This window comes from Silene latifolia, chromosome 5, assembly GCF_048544455.1.
Source record: "Silene latifolia isolate original U9 population chromosome 5, ASM4854445v1, whole genome shotgun sequence".
Lineage (NCBI taxonomy): Eukaryota > Viridiplantae > Streptophyta > Magnoliopsida > Caryophyllales > Caryophyllaceae > Silene > Silene latifolia.
The window spans coordinates 24,890,929-24,914,708 of NC_133530.1; the positions used below are offsets into that span (position 1 = coordinate 24,890,929).

Genomic DNA, 23,780 nt, shown 5'->3' on the forward strand with positions numbered 1-23,780 from the left:
TAATTGGAAAATTAAATTATATAAATATTCTAAATTTTATATTAGATGGGGTAAAGTTTTGTAATTCTTGCAAGAGTCATTTCATATATGTATAAGGTATATTAAACATAAATACAAAATGAATTATTAGGATTTAGGAATATGCTCGATATTAATTTGCAATATGCTTGTCATAATTCTTTAAAAACTTTAACATGTCCCGATTTAGGTGTCGTTGATTGCCTTAAATTTAATACGGAGTACCATTAACGAGCGAACATTATCTTGATGAGCTTCTTTAAATTTAACGGACAACAACAAAAGATGTCTAAGCTTCGTAATTAGGTTCTCGCTCTTGCATGGATCGTGAATCATGCATGTGCTAAATTCAAGAACATTAACCCTAAATTATTTTCCTATTAGGACTTAAACCAACTAATATGAAAAACCTAAAATAAACCATTAGCTTGAGCTTCAAGCAACAATTTAATACCCTACTAGGTAATAACGAACTTAACAGTAATTCCGTTAGTACTTAGTCCGTATTATCTAGTAGTATATGGCCAATATTATTTTACAATATGGTCGCGGCCATGTCGTTATCTTTAAAACTACAATTTAGTCAAATTTTGGGACGATCATCGATCGATTTTTCACAACAAAGGATATTTAAGCTTAGATATTTGTGCTCAATTTAAAGAAATTACCCCGACTTCTAGAAATATTTCGTAATTAACCTAAGAAATTACTTAACCACAACGTAACCTAAATCCCAAAAACTTTCCTATATATACAAAGTTGACATCCCTATTCAATTCATTCACCTCATCATCAAATATTTCATCACCGTTTTCTTTAAGCTTCTTTCATTCAAATTATTATTCCATCACTCAATTCACAAAAAAATAATATAAATCATGGCTGTGTTTAGTGTACCTATCGGTGTTCGTTTCCACCCTACAAAATTACAACTCGTCGACTATTTTCTACGTATTAAGCATAGCGGTCAAGAGTTGCCGGAATGTTACCCTCAGTTTCTTGACTTTGATGTTTACAGTGATCATCCCTTTAATATCTTGAATTCGACTAAAGAAAGGAGAGGCGTCAATGACGTCAATGAAGGGTTCTTTTTCTGTCAACTTAATAAGTTAACTCCCAACGGAAAGAGGATTAGTCGTTGCATTAAAGGTATCGGAACATGGTCGGAGAAGTCCAAGACAACCGATGTGTACAATGGCAATAGGGTTGTGGGGATCGAGAAGTACTTGAAGTTTAAGCCGGATGGAAATAGTAACAATAATAATAATGAGGATGAGTGGCTGATGCATGAATATTATCGTCTACGGAACAATGATGAGGAGGAGGATGAGAAGGAGGATAATCAGATGATTGTGTTATGCCATATCACCTGTAAGGATTGAATGTAGTTGATATTTGCATTGATGAAATATATGGTTACAATATGAGAGTATATATACAAAGAAGACAACTTGATGAGCAAGCTATTAACCCTAGAAATACCATAAGTACAAAGATACATAGAATAGGAAAGATATACAAAAGATTACGTAATATCTTTAACAGCCTCCCGCAAGATGGACGAGCTGAAAGCGAGACCAATCTTGGAGAGCAAAAAGCGATGCCGATAACGGAGCAAAGGCTTGGTAAGAATATCAGCTAATTGATCATCTCCAGAAATGTGTTGTACGCGAAGGGTGCCTTGATGAACACGCTCACGAACAAAATGAAAAGCTAACGCGACATGTTTCATCCTGGAGTGAAAAACTGGATTTGCAGCATAATGAGTGGCACTCAAGTTGTCACAGTAAATGACAGGAGTACCTGTGGGAAGCATACGGAGCTCCTGAAGGAGAGATTGCAGCCATGTGAGTTCGGAGGTTGTTTCAGCGACCGCCCGAAACTCCGCTTCAGTGGAAGATAGAGCCAAGGCGCGTTGCTTCTTGGATGACCAAGAAACGGCATTGCGACCAAGATACGTAATGTAACCGGATGTGGAAGTATAGACATCCTTGTCACCTCCCCAATCAGCGTCACAAAAAGCATGTAAACAGGGAGGAGAAGACCGAAACAATTGTAAGCCAATATTGCAGGTGCCATTTAAATAGCGCAGCACTCGTTTGAGAGCCGACCAATGAATATCCGATGGGTCTTGCATGAACTGAGACAATCTGTTGACACTAAAAGCAATGTCGGGACGTGTAAAGGACAGGTATTGGAGCGAGCCAATAATGGCACGATACTCAGTGGAGTCGCCAGACTTGGAGCCAGCAGTGCGGGTGAGGGTTGGTGACGGCACCATGGGAGTGGGATAAGGCTTAGCATCCACCATTTTAAATTTTTCAAGTATATCGTAAATGTATTTCGACTGGGTAAGCAATAACCCGGAGGCATTAGGAGTCACTTCAACACCCAAAAAATAGGATAAATTACCCAAATCTTTAAGGGAGAACTTGCTGGACAACGAATTGATGAAGGCATTCACATGCGTAGCATCCGAACCAGTAATAACAATATCGTCGACATATACTAAAAGAAATAGAGTATGCGTTGGGGAATGAAGATAAAACAATGAGGGGTCAGAGAGAGAGCCACGAAAACCCGAGGTTAGGAGAAAATTTTTGAGGGTAGTGTACCATGCTCGAGGGGCTTGCTTCAGACCATAAATTGCTTTCGTTAACTTGCAAACGTAGGTGGGTGTGTCGGGATTAATAAAACCCGGTGGTTGCGTCATATACACGACATCGGTGAGATTGCCTTGAAGAAAGGCATTGTTTATATCGAGTTGGCGAAGGCACCAACCATTAGTAAGAGCAATTGATAAGAGAAGACGTACCGTGGCAGGCTTAACAACCGGACTGAATGTATCCGAATAGTCAATGCCTGGTCGTTGGAGAAACCCTTTGGCAACGAGACGAGCTTTGTATTTGTCAATGCTATTATCTGGTTTATATTTGATGCGGAATATCCACTTACATCCAATCACATTCATGGTGGGTTGGTGAGGGACAAGAGTCCAAGTTTGGTTACGAATAAGAGCATCATATTCCAGCTGCATAGCTTCACGCCAGAGCGGGTCAATTAAGGCTTGTTTTACGGTTTTGGGAAGACGAGAGGGAGAGGAGATGGTGGCTAGTTTGGCATATTTGGGATTGGGTTTGATGATGTTGTGGGAGAGGCGGGTACCATGGCCATGACTTGGGGGTGGCGGGGGGGGTGGTGGAGGTGGGGGTGGTGATGGTGAGGTGCTGGACGTGGAAGTGGTTGTGGTGGTGTTGTTGTGGGGAGGAGCAGTGGAGGGAGTAGGGGATGGTGTAGCAGGGGCCTGTTCAGGGGAGGAGACAGGTTGTGGTGAGGGAGGAGGTTCCTGAGCAGGGGTGGGGGTGATAATAAGTGTCGGGTTTGGCAGGAGAGTGACCATCCAGTCCGTGACAGTATGTGGACGGGATAGTGGGGGTGTGGAGGTGAGACGTGGGAAAGGGAAGGAAGTTTCCACAAATTTAACATGGCGCGATACATAAATTTTGGATGTAACGGGATCAAGACAGTAGTACGCACTTTGTGTGGGTGAGTAACCCACAAAAATGCATGGTGTGGACCGAGGTTCGAGCTTGTGGTGTGTGTATGGACGGAGCCAGGGATAACAAAGACAACCAAAACAACGAAGTTTGGTGTAGTTGGGTTCGAACCCGAATAAACAGGAGAAGGGAGATGAGTGTTTAAGAGTAGGTGTTGGCAAACGATTTATGAGGTATGTGGCAGTGGCAAACGCGTGAGGCCAGTACGCAACGGGCATGGAGGCGTGCGTGAGTAAGGCTAAACCAGTTTCCACAATATGTCGGTGACGACGTTCGGAGTAACCATTGAGCTCCGGTGTATGGGGTGGTGTCGTGAGATGACTGATGCCGTGGGATGCCAAATTGTGTGACATTTTGACATACTCGCCACCATTATCGGAATACAGTTGAAGTATGGGACGATTGAAAAACTTTTCAACCAAAGCGCGGAATCGAATAAATATGTTGGTGGAATCGGATTTGAGCTTCATCGGGTAAAACCAAATAAATTTCGTAAAATGATCGACAAAAATAATGTAGTATTTGAATCCGTCATGAGACAATATAGGTGAGGACCAAACATCCGAGAAAATTAAATCTAAAGGAGCAGTAGAACGAATTGTATTTTGATGGAATGCTAGCTTATGACTCTTGTGAATGTCACACGAGTTACAATTATTATGGAATGAAGACGGAATACTTAAATTAAAACGAGTGCGTAAAAACTTTAAAATTGGGATAGACGGGTGGCCCAGCTTGTGATGCCAATCCGGTGTGGAGGAGACTTGACAGACATGAAGAGTAGGAGCAGAAAGATGGCATTCGTAGACACCGTCTTTAAGCTATCCGTGGAGAAGAGTGCGGCCCGAGATTTTGTCCTTTATGAAACAAGAAACAGAGGTGAATTCACAAATTGTGTTATTGTCATGACAAAGTTTGGATATGGAGATAATATTACGAGCAAGACGGGGCACACACAAGACATCATGGAATTTTAAAGTGGAAGACGCAGAGGAAGAAAAAACAAACGAACCTATGTGAGTGACGGGTAAGGAAGAACCATCAGCAATAACAATTTCATCACCACCATCGTAGGGTGAATGAAGGGAGAGAGTGTCAAGATCCTTTGTGAGATGATGAGATGCACCGCTGTCTAGGAGATAGCCGGAGGCCGTGGAGGAACCAGTGGCGGTGTGAGCTTGTGGTGAGGGGCGTGGTTGTCTGTTTAAGGTGCGAGAGGGAAGGACGACATTGGGATAATCCCGCTTGAAGGGGAAGCAGAAAAACAGAACATGCCCTTTAGCACCACAATATTGACAGGAGCCTTTGAAGGGTGGGTCTTGTTTGGGGTGATTGGCATGGGACGGGGTTTGAGCTGCGGGTGTTGAGGAGCGTTGATATGGGATGTGGGAGCGAGAGGAAGACGCAGCATGGACAGAGGCAGGGAAGGGGGAAGAGGTGTTGTTGTTGTGACTAGTGGTGAGTTCAAAGTTGAGAAGTTTTTCGTGGAGAGACTCAAAGGATATGGGTTCGTCACGAGCCTGAACGGCATCAATGACAGAGTGATAAATCGAGTAATCAAGTCCTCGAATTATTTTAGCAACGAGATCTTCATGGTCCATGGGTTTTCCGAGTACGGCTAATTTATCAGTACACGATTTTATGGAATGCATGTACTCAGTGATTGTTTGGTTGGTTTTGCGAATGGAATTGAGACGTTCTTTGATTTGAAGAATGTGAGCACGAGACGGGTTCTCATAGGTGGCTGCGAGTGTGGTCCAAACGTCACGTGTGGTGGGGGCTCGCATAACAAGAGAATGGATGGTGGGGTCAAGAGTGCCGAGAAGAGCACCCTTGAGGAGGTGGTCTTGGCGTTTCCAGGTCATGTGGGCTGGGTTAGGAATAGTTTTGGCTTTGGTGACATCACTGGGGTCGGGTATGGTGGTCGGAGGACATGTGTGGGTTCCATCAAGGAATTTGAGTAAATCGTATCCGAATAAGAGTGACTCGATTTGATCGTGCCATGACATGTAGGTTAAGGGTGTTAATTTGTCGACAATGGAAAGATTGACAAGAAGGAGGGGAACCAATGGTTCGTGGGTGTTGGGTAAGGTGGCAGCCGAGGTGGCCATGGGGTAGAGGCAGGCGGAAAAAAATAGGGTTTTAGGGTTTAGGATCGTAGTATTCTGATACCATGTAAGGATTGAATGTAGTTGATATTTGCATTGATGAAATATATGGTTACAATATGAGAGTATATATACAAAGAAGACAACTTGATGAGCAAGCTATTAACCCTAGAAATACCATAAGTACAAAGATACATAGAATAGGAAAGATATACAAAAGATTACGTAATATCTTTAACATCACCAAGAAACCGAATTCTACGAAGGATGCCTACGAAAGGTGTAGGCAGCTGAAAACGGGTCGGACTTATGCAGCTACTATGCCAATAGATTATGAAGCCAGGTCGAGTAAACGAGGTCGTGTTGAATATGAACAACCGTCGGGTTCAATAATTCCGCATCATCATTAACCCTAATCATCAAGATTATGTAACTCAAGCTAACATCAATTATGCCATCGTGGAACCAAGTAACGAGGCATCGACAAAGGAGAAAGAAGGGATAATGCTCTATTCTAAAGAAGACCTAGAAAGGATGCTTGATGTTGACGACAAGGATAATGTCGATAACGCTGATAATCAAGCTTATGAAGGTATACTCCAATTAACGGACCTAGTTGATAATCAAGTTTACGATATGGAGCCATTATTAGAACAAGCTGAGCATGGGCTATCTCTCTCAAATAACGGAGCACAAGAAGGTGATGTTAATAATTTTCACATCGAGGATCTTGATCAATTCTTACTAGATGCCGAACAAGCCTCATCGGGCGCCAAATCAAGATTCATTGACATTAGAAGAATGCGACTTCAACAACAATGCAATCGAGCTTGACGCGTTTAATCGGGATCCTAATCTTGATATCGGTTCGCTCCTGCGTTTCTTGCCTTTCTAGTTTGGTTTCCGTTATTGGTGGTTGTTTAATCTTAATACGGAGTATATATTTCTTATCACACTTTTGTCTAAGTTAATGATCCTTGATGTTTGATTAACTTCTTTGTAAATAGCTTAACAAAATTATTGTTATGGATGAAAGACTTGTGTTTTTAAGTCTAATGCTTTGTTGATATAGTGAGCATGAATATACTTAAAAATCATCTAAATGATTCTTCCTGTAATAATGAAGACATGTTATTGAAAATATGAAATATCCAAACCATAATTGACAATCTCGTAATAGTACACAACATTACTGTCCAAGAATCAATATATATATATAAAAGAGGCTTTTTTCAGGCAATTCTAGAGACTCCAACTTTTTGAAAACACGATTTTTATTTTTAATGATAAACTCAGCTGAAGATAATTATTTTTGAGCTAATAAAATAAGAGATATAGTAAATTACAAAAAAGATTGAGTTTTATTTTTGAATCATACATACGATAAATTACTTTCGAGTCGCCAACTACATCGGATAAAATAAAAGATAATATCAAAATAGGAGCTGCTAGGCCAATTGTGTTTTAAATAAATAAACTTAAAAGATAAATAAGAGTTTCGTTAGACTTCAAACAACTAAAATTACTTATAAATATGGTTTATAGAATCGGCTTATCAATTGAGTTTATTCAGTTTTACGTTTCCAATTTTTTCTTTGTTGATACTATTGTTATTATACATACATATATGTTATTTTATTTGCTTTGTTGATACTATTGTTGTACATTATTTACAAATTGCTTTTTTAATAATCATCCGTTCATGGTTCACTAATTGTCTTCCATTTGCTTATTGTAGGTCTTCTTACACCGTCACCAGCACCACCACAGTCACCCTCACCACCTTCGGACACCACCATTGTCACCCCTGGTCCACGACTATTCTAAAGGTACCCTCCGACCTTACTCACGGTCAGAAACGCGGCCACGACGCTCGTTTTAAAACAGCCGCAACAAACCCCTGCTCTCCCCTGTTTTGCGAAATACCGACCACCCCAGCACCAACCACCACCAGCCACCCTAAAAACAGCCCCACCGTGGTCGACCCAACCTCCTGAAGCCAACTCACCACAACCCAGGTCAAGTCAGGCCCGTTTATGGGTCCAATTACCCATCCCAAACCCCACGACCAAATCCTTTTCGAATTTCCGGCGAACGCCACCCAAACCACCACCTTTAGCCATCCCACCCCCGCCATTATGGTCGACTAACCACCCATGACCCAGCCAACCCAGGTCTGGTCCCAATTCAGGCGAGACAAAGGTCCGAATCATGCAAGACTCACGGTGTAATACCACAAACCACCCGACGAAAACCCAATAATTACTCCATCCCTGACTGTCAACGATGGTCAAACGAAAGTCCGGTCACCTCCCTGGTGGTCCACGTCCAAGGTCACGGTCAAGGCAAGTCATACGGTGGTCTAATTAACGAGTTGTATTAGTCTTAAGGCGAGTATGTTATGAGACGATTAGAAATTAGGAAACTATAAAATTATCATATTTCTATTGCAAAATTCTATGATACTTCATCCGTTCCATTGAATTGCTTGGGACGTATGGAGTATCTTTATTTATATATTTTATATGGAATTAGCTATGACAAAATCTCTAACTTAATTCGCTTGAAATACTCTAATTAAAATAATAATTTTAAATAATAAGGATAATAAATTTTGAAAATCTAAAACTAATAATTTGGAGATATTCACGCACTAGAGAGATAAGAATGTTAGTACTTAAACTCTATTTTAATTAGAAGTCTATCATGCATGTCATCCTTATATATATGGGGTATAATTATAAAAGCCATAATTAAGATGTTGTGTTAATATGTTTCCTCCCTTCAAGTCAGGTCAATTTTGTCGGGTTACCGTCTACCCATAAGTAGACCTAGCAAACAAGTCAAACAAGTTAGTTTAGTTCAGATTAGTTCGAGTTGGGTCAGTTCATGTATTGCGCGAATTCAGGTCAGATCCGGTCATTTTCATGTTATTAACAAGTTATTTAGGAATAGTGATCAATTTGTAACAATAAATATTACGTACAATTTATTGTTAGTTGTATGTTTACATGCATGCAATCACACGTTTGTTGGAATGAAGCTTAATTGTACAAGTCTACTTTTGATCTACTGTAAAACACGATGAATTTAACAACCATGCTTTATGAGTTTATTTGGTGTTTAACAACCATGCTTGCCTCAGTTCGATTCCGTTGAAGGGTTGTTACATATCCTTCATCCCCTTCGCCGTACAGTTCACACTCAAACACTCAAACACTCAAACTGACCAGTTTCAAGAGCATTAATCCTAAAATAAGTTGAAATCTGCATCGGACACTTAGTCCCCTTAGGAATATAAACAAAGGATCCATCACTAAAGACGGCCGAGTTCAAAGCAGCATAGTAATTATCATCAGTAGGCACAACCTTACCTAAATACTCCCTCCGTCCCGGATTGTTGTCCTTTCGTTTTGGCGCAAAGACCAAGGAAAGAGGAAAAGGACAATAACTAAACGACAAGTGGAACAAATTGAATGAGAATGATCAAATTACTCATTAAGTTCATTCTTAGAATAGAAAGGATAACAAATGACTGAGTCACCCAAAAATGGAAAAAGACAACAAATGACCGGGACAGAGGGAGTACTTCCTAACCAAATCAGGATACTCCTTAACCGCATCCGAAATCGAACAAAAAATCACTCCAACTTTCTCCAGTGTTTTTCTATGAGTAGTAGCAATTGACACGCTATCAAGCACAGCATCAACAGCAATATTACTAACATTCGCGAGACGGTTTCTTTCATTCAAAGGAACACCCCATTTTTCAAAATACTTAATTAATTCTGGATTAGCTTCATCTAAACTATTTTATTCCTTATTTTTCATTAAGTTTTAATATTTGTTAGACGGACACTAAATAATGTTATGAAACCTTACAACTGGAAGAAATAAACAACATTTTAAATCATTAATAAGGAGTAACAAGTTATCTATTAGTCGTGGACCATTGTACTTTGAGAGGTTTGTACATTTATTAATTTGATATGGAGATAACAATGAGTATTTGGGTGATAAACAAAGCATTCAATGAAAGTTTAATTCATTTACTATAACTATATGGTGTTTTGCGGATAACTAACTTAATTTACAAATTACTAAATTATATTCCATTAAAAAATCTATCTATAAATTTGAAAAGTGAAAACTTAAAGGATAAAACTTTAAAATAATTTGTAATAATCTTATATAAAATTAATAAAATAATTTTTTAAAAAGAAAGAAACTTTAAGGTGTTTAAATTAATAAGATAGGAAGATTTATACGGAGTACCAGTAATTGAAATACGACTTTTACGTATAATTCAAAATGATATTAAAAGGTCTAAACAATTAGAGGAAGGACAAATTTGAAACCCGTGCAACGCACGGGCACAAAATCTAGTGTAAAATATTTTGAACTTGTTCGACATTTTCAACCCGAATATGATTGTAGATTTTACTAAAATTATTTTGTTAATTTTGCTTTAGAAAATAATGTTGTTATTTCATTACATTTACAGGCATAAACCTTAACTAATTATCTCGTGAGATTTAAAATTGGATTAGATATAAGCATTGTAATCTTCTTTTTTATGCATATTTTAAAGAGTACATCCAAAATTAAGCCGAATATTATTTAGAGTAAATTAATAATTACTCCCTTTTATAAACCACTTTTCTAAAATAACTCACTTATGAAAATTTTTTAATAATTTACTCCCATAAAATGTTCTCAGGTCAAAAATTGCACCCAAATTGACAATCCGGTGAAAAATCTTTTTTTATGACTGTTTTGCCCCTGTGTAAATTCATATCTTCCCTCCATTTGTAAAACATGTGTTCGACTTCTGGCACCATCTTCAACCCCACCATCTCCATCTTTAATTGCGAACTCGAAATCGGACCGAGTTAGCCATTAAGCACCAACAACTCTCCTCTCCGTCATCTGCACCAATGCTATGTGCAGGAGAGAGGTGGTGAATGCCTGACTTTAGCAAATGCTAGTCCACGGAAATGGGTAACGACACTTCTAATTCCAGATTTCCTGATTCATTTTCACCATCAATCAACATCAATGGCCAAACTTCCATTATTTCTTCTATTCACCATCAATTTATTGCACCTTCATTTTGCTCAAATTTCATCAATTATTGATATTAACAATAACAATAATAACAGTTTAAATTTATCAAGCTATCATCTTTCATCAATTATTGATATCAATGTTTTTGCTGATTTGACCCACCATAAATTCAAGACCTTCAAGCTTGGTCTTTCTATGTCTTCTAATGATTTGATCAAGTTCAAGCATAAGAATCCGGTTCAGGATTCCGGGTTGACCCGGGGTGATGTGGGTGTTCCTGCTTCCCTTGATGGGAGGAAGCAAGGTGCTGTCCCTAATGTTAAGGATCAAGGAAGTTGTGGTGTGTAATTTTGACTTTTGAAGAGAAAGAAGAGTGGAGATTGTCGAAGGGAGTTTTTGCCAGATTGTCGATCAATTGTGCAGGTTTATTAGTGAATCGATGAACATTAAAGATGAACATTACCTTAATTTTGGGGAAAATATAAGAGGGGAGTGTTTTGAGGTGAGAATTGGAGTGGATGAATGAATGTTGGGGGGTAAACATAAAGAAGGGCAATTTCGTCATAAATTTAGGCTTTAAAACAGAAAATTTGAATTTTGACGGAATATGTCACCGGAATGTGAAAATGGGTGTAATTTTTGACCTGAGAACATTTTATGGGAGTAAATTATTAAAAAGTTTTCATAAGGGAGTTATTTTAAAAAAGTGGTTTATAAAAGGGAGTAATTATTAATTTACTCTATTATTTATTTAAGATATATATATGTAGGGAATATGTTGATAAACGAGTTAAAAATATAGAAGCCTACTAAAGCTTGTAAAAGGGTAGATATGTTTTTTTTGTTGAAAATAGAGTGGATTTTGATCGGCGTAATCATTAAAATAGTAACTTAGTCGAATTTCGGTGTCATCCCCTTAATTCAATACCATGAAGACTAGACGAGTAGCTTGGATTTTGATCGACGTAATCATGTATGGGTTAAATTCAAGAACGCGTTAACCTAAATCATTTACTCCGTATACTATTAAAATTAGGACTTGGACAAACTTAATTAGCCACGCCAAATATACCAATAAAAAACCCTAAATCATTAGCTTGAGCTACAAGCAACTAAAAATGTACTGTAATACACTACTAGGTAACGAACTTAGCAGATACAATATGGTTATCGTCGGATTTTGGTGTCGTCGCCTTATTTAAACAATGACAAGTATACACAAGAAAGGATATCTAAGCTAGAATTCAAAAACGTTAACCTAAATTAATCATTACCAATCCACCATTCAATTCACTAAATAATAATAATACGTATAAACCATGGCTGATTTACCTATGGGTGTTCGTTTCCGACCTACTAAATTACAACTCGACAAGTATTTTCTTGCTATTAAGCTTAGCGGCCAAGAAACCGAATTATGTCATATCACCAAGAAACTGGGTTCTACTGAGGATGATGATGAAGGGTGTAGGCGGCTGAAAAGGGATGCTTTATAACGCTGTTAATCAAGCAGTGACCTCTAATAGTCTAATTATGTGCGGTCTGATCAAACGTATTATAAAGTTGATGGTATATATATATTCCAATTAGCGGAACTAGGCGATCATCAAGTTTACGACATTTGTAGCACAATCATGATTCGCCAGGACGAAGTGTATATACTCCGTATTTGATTATTGTTTCTACAATTCTACCTTTGTTTCATTTTATTTTTCAGAAGCATTCGATTTAATTTTATGATCGATTTAATAATCCATTAATCCTGTAAAGCATGCTCATGATTTCAACGGTTGAATCTGTAGTACTTTTAATTCAGTAGCCAACTCGATTAGCTGGGCAATTCAAGTGACGATGCACTAGTAGATTAGATAGAAGGGACGCCGATTTCCGTCTCTCACTTAATTATCGCACAACGACAACCTCAATTGTCATCCGTTAATCCTCAAAATTTGTGAGACCGCTTTATCTGACCCTAGAAACCGTATACTATTTACAGACTTTTTTGTTTCAGGACCTGAAATATCGAAAACCACGTATTATACATTTCAATATACAGTTCAATTTGAGCTGCTTGGGAGGCCGTATCAGGTCATGTTTCTTTTTCGGGGTCGCTTTAAGAGTTATCTTGTTCAATTTCAGCTCCAAATACATGTCTTAAACAATTTTGTAACGAGTGTCCGATTTCTGCCCGAGACTTGTTTATCGCATAGTGGTAGCCTCAAATGTCCACTGTTCTTTCATCAATAAATTTGTGAGGTCGCTGAGTATGGCTCGAGAAACGATTCTTGTGATTTACAGACTTTTTTTTCTAAGACTTTAGAATCCCGAAAATCGTGTATTATACACTTTAATTTAAGTCGTTCGTGAGGTCATACCAAGTCGTGCCTCTTTTTGTCTCGGTTTTTCTATCACGTGTCCATGGTCGCTTCATGAATTATCCTAATCGATTTCAGCCCAAATAAAAGTATTAAAACATTTTTAACGAGTCTTCGATTTCTGCCAGGACCTGGTTTATCGCACAAAGGTAGCATCAACTGTCCTCTGTTGCTCCTCAAATTTTACGAGGTCGCTTTGTCTAACCCAATAAATCATTCGTGTGATATACGTACATTTTTGTTCCGGACTTTAGAATCCCGAAAAACATGTAATCTACATTTCAATTTGAGCTTTTCGAGAGGCCGTTCCAGATTGTATTTCTTTTTCTCCTAGTTTCTACCACGTGTCCGAGGTCGTTTTAGAGTGCATTGTTCATTTTTAGTTTCAAATAAATAGTATTAAACCATTTTCAGCGAGTATACGGTTTCCGTCTCTCACTTAATTATCAAACACCGACGACAACCTGAAATGTCATCCGTTATTCCTCAAATTTTGCGAGGGCGCTTTATCATATCCTAGAAACCGTCTGTGCGATTTACAGGCATTTTTTTCGGGGCCCAATGCTGAAAACCGTGTATTATACGCTTCAATATACAAATAACATTTTCTAAAGTTCATATTAAAATACAGAGTTTGTAAAGTTGCAGACTTATTTTTCATGTATATAGTAAACTCGAACATTAGTTTACATTATTATCGGCGTAATCGTTAAAATTGCACAAATACTATCCTACAACCAGTTCTATAGGAGCATTGTACAACCGCCTCAAAGTTGTTGAACTCTTACACAAAGTTGTTGAACTATTTTACAAATTATTGAGCTATTTTACGAAGTTATTGAGCTTAATAATTATTCTGATAAACTCAATAACTTTGTATCATAGCTCGATAATTTTGATAGTATAGCTCGATAACTTTATAACAAAGCTCAACTAGATTGAATAAGTTGTATATAAAACCAATTGTATAATACATTAATTGTTAAAATTGTGACTTAGTCGGATTTCGGTATCATCGCCTTAATTTAATACCATGACGAGTACACATAAGAAAGGATATGTGTAGTACCAAAAAAAAAGGATATGTAAGCTTGGATTTTTAGTTCTCAAATTTTGATGGATCATGGACTCAATAATTCAAGACATTAAGATATCTAAACTTCGTCCTTAATTTTGTTCTCGCTCTTGGATGGATCGATCATGCATGGGTTAAATTCATGAATGTTAACCGAAATCATTTATACTACTACGTATTAGGACTTAAACAAGCTTAGCCACGCCAAATATACCCAAAAAACACCCTAAAACACCCTAAATGGTTGTTTAATCGTCGTAATTATTAAAACTATAATTTAGTCGGATTTTTGGTGTCGGTCGCCTTAATTAAAACGTGATGAGTATACACAACTGAGCTTGAATTTTTAGTTCTCGCTTTTATATGGATCACGTGCTTAATTCAAAAACGTTAAACCTAAATCATTTGCTTGAATTACAAGCAATTAAGTTGTTTGTAAAAAACTAGAAATTACTCCCAACTTCAAGGAAATATTTTGTAACTTAAAATATTACTTGGCTACTACGTTAACCTAAATCCTATATTTCCAATTGAGCAGATATTTCCTTTACACTGTATTAGACTTAAACCAACTTAACCGAAAAAATAAAACATTAAATCATTTGCTTGAGCTACAACCAACAATGACCATACTAGGTAACGAACATAGTAGATTAGTAGATACACCGTTAGTATATGGCCAATACTATTTTACAATATGGTCGTCGCCTCATCGTAATCTTTATTAAAACTATAATTTAGTCGAATTTTGGTATCGTGGCCTTAATTAAGCTTGGATTTTTTTAGTTCTTGCTCTTGTATGAATCATGTGCTCAATTCAAAAACGTTTTCCTAACCTGATTCATTTGCTTGAGTTTCAAGCAATTATGTGTTTGTAACAAACTAGAAACTACTCCCACTCTTTAGGAAATATTTAATTTTGTTGCATCACTTTGTAACCCTAAGAAATTACTTAGCTACCACGTTAACCTAAATCCTATATACAACTCCCTCTCTATATATATACCATTAATCTCATCAAAAAATTTATCAACTTTCGTTCGTTCGTTCGATCATAAATCTTCTTTCATTACCATTCAATTCCATCATTCAATTCACTAATCATGGCTGGTTTACCTATCGGTGTTCGTTTCCACCCTACAAAATTACAACTCGTCGACTATTTTCTACGTATTAAGCATAGCGGTCAAGAGTTGCCGGAATGTTACCCTCAGTTTCTTGACTTTGATGTTTACAGTGATCATCCCTTTAATATCTTGAATTCGACTAAAGAAAGGAGAGGCGTCAATGACGTCAATGAAGGGTTCTTTTTCTGTCAACTTAATAAGTTAACTCCCAACGGAAAGAGGATTAGTCGTTGCATTAAAGGTATCGGAACATGGTCGGAGAAGTCCAAGACAACCGATGTGTACAATGGCAATAGGGTTGTGGGGATCGAGAAGTACTTGAAGTTTAAGCCGGATGGAAATAGTAACAATAATAATAATGAGGATGAGTGGCTGATGCATGAATATTATCGTCTACGGAACAATGATGAGGAGGAGGATGAGAAGGAGGATAATCAGATGATTGTGTTATGCCATATCACCAAGAAACCGAATTCTACGAAGGATGCCTACGAAAGGTGTAGGCAGCTGAAAACGGGTCGGACTTATGCAGCTACTATGCCAATAGATTATGAAGCCAGGTCGAGTAAACGAGGTCGTGTTGAATATGAACAACCGTCAGGGTTCAATAATTCTGGCATCATCATTAACCCTAATCATCAAGATTATGTAACTCAAGCTAACATCAATTGTGCCATCGTGGAACCAAGTAACGAGGCATCGACAAAGGAGAAAGAAGGGATAATGCTCTATTCTAAAGAAGACCTAGAAAGGATGCTTGATGTTGACGAGAAGGATAATGTCGATAACGCTGATAATCAAGCTTATGAAGTTGATGAAGGTATACTCCAATTAACGGACCTAGTTGATAATCAAGTTTACGATATGGGGCCATTATTAGAAGAAGCCGAGCATGGGCTATCTGTGTCAAATAACGGAGCACAAGAAGGTGATGCTAATAATTTTCACATCGAGGATACCGACCAATTCTTACTAGACGCTGAACAAGCCTACTGGCTGCCAACCGGAGATTCATTAACATTAGAATGCGACTTCAACAACAATGCAATCGAGCTTGACGCGTTTAGCTGGTGTTCCTAATCATCTTGATATCAGTTCGTCCCGCCTTTACTGCCTTTCGAGTTTGGTTTTCGTTGTTGGTTGTTGTTAAACAATATTTATGTAAGATAATGTTAACATTTGTTGTTAAAATCGTCTAAAGATGTCGTTGTTTTGATTCTTATTGATACAAAAATACACCGTATTATGTTAATTTTACGATCAATTTCTTGAAACACTACTACCGAATTTTTACTCATTCTGATATTGTATGATTTGTTTCTACAACTAAACATGACTTTTTACAATGATTTCTACAAGTTTAGCTCCAATGGCAAAGAGAACTCTCTGAGTCGACCCACTTCCCATGTCCACAAGTCCCTACAAATGCAGACCTGGGAGCTCCCCTCCCATGAATTCAGTGGTTCGATAGACGAAATTGCTATACAGATTTAGCCTAGGCTGAAAGGCTTTGAACATCTAGGCCATGCTCCTCTATGGTCAGCTTCGTGTATGTTCTTTCTCGTTGTTTGTTTCCGCCTGATCTCTGTCTGTCCTACCTGGTGTTGACAACTCGCTCGCACTTTGTTTCTCCTCTTCATCATCATCATCATCGTCAATTTCACCACTGTCCGCCTTAGGATCCTTCGAAGCTAGATACTCTAAGGCGATAACAACATCACTAATCAAAGGACGCGTAGCAGCCTCTTCTTGAAGGCACATGGCCGCTATTCCTAAGGCTTGGTAGAGTCCTTTGGTCGGGAACTCACCCTCGAGCGATGGATCAGCCATTAATTGGAACTTACTTTTGTCTCGAAACAATGGTTGTGCCTGCACCCACTTTAAGCATAAGACAAGCAACAAGTTGCATGGTGGGGCCCAAAAATGTCACCACTTTAAGCATATTTGACCAGTTTTTCACTTTAGATTGATATATCCGTCTATAATGAGACTAATTGCTCGTAAAGTCATAATTGCAATGAAAACCGATTAAAAAAGAATGCAAACAAGTCAGGCTTTACCCATTCAACTAGATTCTGCTCCTCGTTAGGCTTGCTGGTGTCGATAACTCTCCTCCCCGTGATGATCTCTAGGAAGACAACTCCAAAGCTGTAAACGTCAGACTTTGTTGTGAGTTGGCCAGTTAAAGCGTACTCAGGTGCGCAATAACCATACGTTCCCATCACTCTTGTAGAAACATAGGTCGCTTCTACAAGAGTGATAAACTTAATAAATAAGGTTATTTATCAGCAAAATATCATTTGCATTAAAACATATAGGTAACATGAATAATAACAAGAAACCTCAAAAGATCATATTGATAAACTTAATCTTGACCCCATCAATGCAAATTAAATTAAAATCTTAGTTCTAACAACATTGTCGAGAGCAAGGGTTAGTTTCCATTGGATTGTAGATTTTTCTAGAAGTAGAGGTTTAGTTTTTCACTTGGTTGGATAAATTTGAGAGAAGTTTCGAAGACAAGGATCGATCTTTCAAGGGATGAGATTGTTTTAGATCATGTGTGTGAATAGGGAAGAAAAATAGGGGTCTGCGTGAAGGATTTTGCTTCAAATGAGAAGATGGGGGGCAAGACTATTGTTATAGGGGGTGTCATAAGTAGCCCCAACCATGTAGTATTGCGTTGGAATTTGGTTCGCATTCAAAGGTACGTCTATAGTTTCACCGGGAGATATAACATTTAACTACCTGTAAATGTTTTTACGTAACTACCATTTGACCCAACAATTATTATTGTTTTCCTTGACCAATTGAAAAACAAACAGGTATTAATGAACAAATTTTAAAAACTCTCAGTCCTAAGTATCATATATAAACTCCATATTGGTTTTATTTTCTTAAAAACACAACATTGTTGAGAGCAAGGGTTAGTTTACATTGGATGGTGGATTTTTCGAGAAGTAGGGGTTTAGTTTTTCACTTGGTTGGATAAATTTGAGATAAATTTCGGAGACAAGGATCGATCTTTCAAGGGATGAGATTGTTTTAGATCATGTGTGTGAATAGGGAAGAAAAATAGAGGTTTGCGTGAATGATTGTGTTTCAAATGAGAAGATGGGGGCCAAGACTATTGCTATAGAGAAAGGGGGGTTCATAAGCAGCCCTAACCATGTAGTATTGCGTCGGAATTTGGTTCACAACTTCACATTCAAACGTACTTCTATAGTTTTACCGCGAGATATAACATTCTAACTAGCTCTAAATGTTTTTACATAATTACAATTTGATCCAACAATGATTAAATTATGGTTGTTAGTCGAAAGAAGGAGATTTTCTGCATCATTGAGTTGATTATGCAGAGTAGAATATTATTGTTTTCCTTGACCAATTGAAAAATAAACAGGTATTGATGAACAAATTCTAAAAACTATCAGTCCAAGTATCATATATATATATATAAACTTCATATTGGTTTTATTTTCCTAAAAAAAAGTATTTTATTAATCAAACACTCTTTTATTCTTATGTAAATATTATGTTAACGGGAATTATTTATTGGTCATGCGGCATACCTAAAATCTTAGACATGAACTATGTACTATATGTCTATATTACATTTTATTGTGAAATTTATCACACATTATTTTAATATCCGTGCAACGCACGGGTAAGAAAACTAGTTTAGTCTAATTTGGGTATCGTGAGTTCGTGACCTTAATTAATCTTGGATTTTTAGTTCTTGCTCTTGTATAAATCATGTGCTCAATACAAAAACATTAACCTAAATCAATTGCTCTAGTTAGAAGAAAATTTTTAGTTCTTTGGATTTGTAGGAAATATTTTGTTGCGTAATTATAAAGTTTAAGTAACCTGAGAAATTACTTTGGCTACGACGTTAACCTTTCCTAGCATGATTTGAATTCGAAATATTTTAACCATTTATTTAACTTAATTCATACATATTTACATATAACCATTTAGGAAATATATTTCCATATATTTTAAGTTTTAACCATGTAACTTCATATTTATTCTAATCCCTATATATATACACCCTTTAACCTCATACAATAAATACTTCATCAACTTTCTTTCGCTCGTAAGCTTCTTTCGTTATACCATTCAATTCACTAATAATAATATAAATCATGGCTGTTTTTAGTGTACCTCTCGGTGTTCGTTTCTACCCTACAAAATTACAACTGGTCGACTACTTTCTTCGTGTTAAGCATAGCGGCCAAGAGTTGCCGGAATGTTACCCTCAGTTTCTTGACTTTGATGTTTACTCTAATCATCCCTTTAATATCTTGAATACGACTAAAGAAAGGAGAGGCGTCAATGACGTCAATGAAGGGTTCTTTTTCTGTCAACTTAATAAGTTAACTCCCAACGGAAAGAGGATTAGTCGTTGCATTAAAGGTATCGGAACATGGTCGGAGAAGTCCAAGACAACCGATGTGTGCAATGGCAACAATAGGGTTGTGGGGATCGAGAAGTACTTGATATAAGAGATGAATATGAGAATGATTGAATTCTTAATTATTAACAATGAAAGGTAAGGTATATATACATACAACAGGAAGGTACTAGAGCTATGAAACTAGGAAACAAATTTTAACAAAAGATATGCAAAGATTACAAGATAACAATAATATTACAAAAGATTATGTATCCTTAATACGCCCCCGCAAGTTGGACAATCCGGAGGATAAACCAATCTTGGATAATAACGATACGAACCGTGGACGTGGCAGAGGTTTAGTTAGAGCATCTCCCAGTTGATCATTTGTATGCACATGTTGAACTCGGACATCATTATTACGAACATGTTCCCGAACAAAGTGAAAGGATATGGCAACGTGTTTCATGCGGGAATGAAAAACAGGATTTTTCGAGTAATGTTGGGCACCTAAATTGTCACAGTAGATGACTGGAACAGAGGAACTTTGGAGCTTTAATTCAGAGAGCAGCGCGCGCATCCAAATAAGTTCAGCTGTAACATCCGCAACGGCACGAAACTCCGCTTCAGTAGAGGAACGAGCCACAGTTCTCTGTTTCCTAAAAACCCATGAAATGGGATTTCGACCAAGATATACAATGAACCCCGTCGTTGAGATAGAGTTGGCTTTGTCGCCAGCCCAGTCGGCGTCACAAAAGGCATGGAGGGACATAGAGGATCGCGAGTGTAATTGAAGACCAAGGTCATAAGTGCCATTAAGATATCGTAAAAGACGTTTAAGTGCGGACCAGTGACACTCTTTGGGAGCATAGAGGAATTGGGCTAGGCGGTTTACTGGAAAAGCAATGTCAGGACGGGTGAGGGCAAGGTATTGGAGCGACCCAATGATAGCTCGGTAGTCAGAGTGGTTATCAATAGTGGGTCCGTCAGAGGGGAGAAGAGGGGGATACGGGTTAAAGGGTGTGGGTGTTGGTTTTGAGTCCGTAAGGTTGTATCGAGTGAGCAGGTCATTGATGTATTTGGTTTGGGTGAGGCAGAGGCCGTGTTTATTGGGGGTAACCTCAATACCGAGGAAGTACGATGGTGGTCCAAGATCCTTTAAGGAGAAGCGATGTTGAATGTGGTGTAGAAAGGACGAGAGGTGAGCTTGAGAAGAACCAGTGACGATAATGTCGTCAACATAAACAAGTAGATAGAGGGATTGAGAGTTGGATGTAAGATAGAAGAGTGATGGGTCAGAGATGGAATTAGTGAAACCATACGAGAGGAGATAGGTACGGAGTTCGGTAAACCAAGCGCGAGGTGCTTGTTTGAGTCCGTAAATAGCCTTATGGAGGTGACAGACATGAGAAGGAGAAGAGGAGTCAGTAAAACCGGGTGGTTGAGACATGTACACGGTATCGGTAAGAGAACCTTGAAGAAAATCATTGTTTACATCAAGGTGACGGAGGGGCCAGGAATTACCGAGAGCAAGAGAAAGAATAAGGCGGACAGTGGCGGGTTTTACAATGGGACTATAAGTGGCGGTATAGTCTAGACCCGGGCGTTGGTGAAAGCCCTTGGCAACGAGACGAGCCTTGTACTTGTCCACGGTATTATCGGGCTTGTATTTTATACGAAACACCCACTTACAACCAATGGTATTGAAATGAGATTGAGGGGAAACAAGAGACCAGGTTTTATTTTGTAGGAGTGCGTTGTATTCGTCCTCCATGGCTGCACGCCAACGGGGATCGAGAAGTGCTTGCTTGACAGTGGAGGGAAGTGTGTGAGACGTAGGGTGAAAGGCAGCAGCTTTGGCATATTTGGGATTTGGTTTTATAATGTTATTTGAGAGACGAGTGATGACGGAACGAGGTGGAGGAGCAGTTGGTTGGGCAGTGATTTCAGGCGAATAGGAGGAGTCAGAGGAGGGAGATGAGGGACTGGACAGAGCATGGTTTGATGTGGGGTTGGAAGTAGCAGGGGAGGAAGGAGTAGGGGAGGGTATAGATGAGGTAGGCGATGATGGAGTGGAGGTTGCAGGAGAGTCAGGCGATGAAGGAGTGCGAGGGGAAGCTGGCTGATTTGTGTGCAGCTGAGTCGTGTCCGGACTGGTGGGAGTAGGGGACGAGGGAGGTAAAATAGTGATGGATACATCACACCATTGTGACGGGGATGGCAGGGGAGATGGCGTGGAAGAATGGAGAGTGTGGAAGGGGAATTGATTTTCTATAAACTGAACATGGCGAGATGTGTAGATGCGATTTGTTTTGGGATCGAGACAGTGATAGGCACTTTGTGAGGAAGAGTAGCCAATGAAGATACAGGGAATGGACCGGGGATCAAGTTTGTGAGAGGAGTAGGGTCGAAGCCAAGGGTAGCATAAGCACCCAAAGCTACGTAATTTGGTGTAGTTTGGTTGTGTGTTGAATAGTTTAAAGAAAGGAGAGACATTATCAAGGGTGGGAGTTGGCATTCTATTGATGAGATAAGTAGCAGTTGCAAAGGCGTGAGGCCAGAGTGTTGTGGGTAGATGACCGTGGGACAGTAGGGCAAGACCCGTTTCAACGATATGTCGATGACGACGTTCGGCATAACCGTTGTGCTCAGGAGTATGAGGGGGAGAGGTGAGGTGACCGATGCCTTGAGCAGCGAGTGTCGGGGTTAATTTGATGTATTCACCCCCGTTGTCTGAGTAGAGTTGAATAATGGGACGATTGAAATATTTTTCAACGAGAGCTTTAAATCGTAGAAAGATTGCTTCGGTGTCGGACTTGCGTTTTAGGGGATATAACCAAATGTATTTTGTGTAATGATCAACAAAAATAACATAATACTTAAAGGAATCATAAGATAAGACGGGAGAGGTCCATACATCCGAAAAAATAATTTGTAGCGGAGCAGTAGAATGTAAAGTAGAAATAGAAAAAGAGAGCTTATGGCTCTTATTGATAGCACACGCATCACAGGAATTAAGTTGAAATTCTTTAAACGAAAAAGAAGCTAAACGGCTAAGAGCATGTAGGACTTTGGAGGATGGATGGCCAAGGCGATGATGCCATAGCGCAAGAGAGGCAAGGGGACCATTCAAACAGTCCGTTCCTTTTGGTGGCTTGGAGAAGGAGAGTCCCGGTCTGAATATCCTTAATAAGACAAGAAGATGGTGAGAAGATGGCAATAGCATTATTGTCGAAACATAATTTAGGAATAGAAATGATATTACGAGAAATAGAAGGAACATGAAGGACGTCTTTGAACTGTAAAGAAATAGTAGAGTTGGAGTAAGAAAAGGAACCTATATTAGCAATTGAGAGAGAGGACCCATCGCCAATAATTAGATCATCGACACCATCGTACGGGTTGTGCAGGGCGAGATTGTTGAGGTCGTTGGTAATATGATGTGTGGCACCGCTGTCAAGGAGGTAAGTATTTTGGTTCGAAGGTTGGGAGGCCGTGGCTGTGTGGGCTTGGGGTTGCGAGTTGGAGCGTGGCATAGGAGGGAATTGGATATTGGGAAATCGTCGTTTGAAGTCTCGACAAATCTCCACGAAGTGACCGGGTTTATGACACCATTGACAGCGTCCCTTAAAGTTGACAGGGGATTGGTTATTCTGATTCTGGTTGTAAGATTGGGAAGGTGGTGGTGTGGGTAGTATACCAGGGGAGTTATTGGGTGGTGGAGTGCGTCGTTGGTGATTGGCATAGTGAGTCGTGGCAGGGAAGGTTGGTGGGGAAGGGTCGGGTTTGTAGGTGAGGTCATGGTGCATCAATTTTTCATGAAAAGCATCAAAGGAAATAAGAGTGTCACGAGCACGTACCGCATCGATTACGGATTTGTATTTGGCGTAATCAAGACCATCAATTACCTGACCTATTATGTCTTCAGAATCCATAGGCTTGCCTAAGTGAGCCAATTCGTTCGTACATGTACGAATCTCTTGCATATAAGCCGTGGCAGATTTGTCACCTTTGGAGATCGACTTGAGTCGATCCTTGACTTGAAGAATATGAC

The 23,780-nt window shown here is 38.9% G+C and overlaps 2 protein-coding genes across 2 annotated transcripts; both read left to right on the forward strand.

Annotated features, from left to right (window-relative positions):
* The first annotated feature begins 15,263 nt into the window (after positions 1 to 15,263).
* LOC141655088 (uncharacterized) lies at positions 15,264 to 16,407 on the forward strand. Its single transcript, XM_074462187.1, has one exon. It carries the CDS (start codon positions 15,304 to 15,306, stop codon positions 16,405 to 16,407), a length of 1,104 nt encoding a protein of 367 aa, XP_074318288.1. The 5' UTR covers positions 15,264 to 15,303.
* A 3,068-nt stretch (positions 16,408 to 19,475) lies between these two features.
* On the forward strand, positions 19,476 to 19,835 carry LOC141655089 (NAC domain-containing protein 91-like). The gene has a single exon (XM_074462189.1). The coding sequence runs from the start codon at positions 19,476 to 19,478 to the stop codon at positions 19,833 to 19,835; it is 360 nt and encodes a 119-aa protein (XP_074318290.1).
* Positions 19,836 to 23,780: the final 3,945 nt, after the last annotated feature.

Bases quoted from the DNA above. Each gene is read 5' to 3' on its own strand.
- LOC141655088 (XM_074462187.1), top strand. From the start codon at position 15,304: ATGGCTGGTTTACCTATCGGTGTTCGTTTCCACCCTACAAAATTACAA.
- LOC141655089 (XM_074462189.1), top strand. From the start codon at position 19,476: ATGGCTGTTTTTAGTGTACCTCTCGGTGTTCGTTTCTACCCTACAAAA.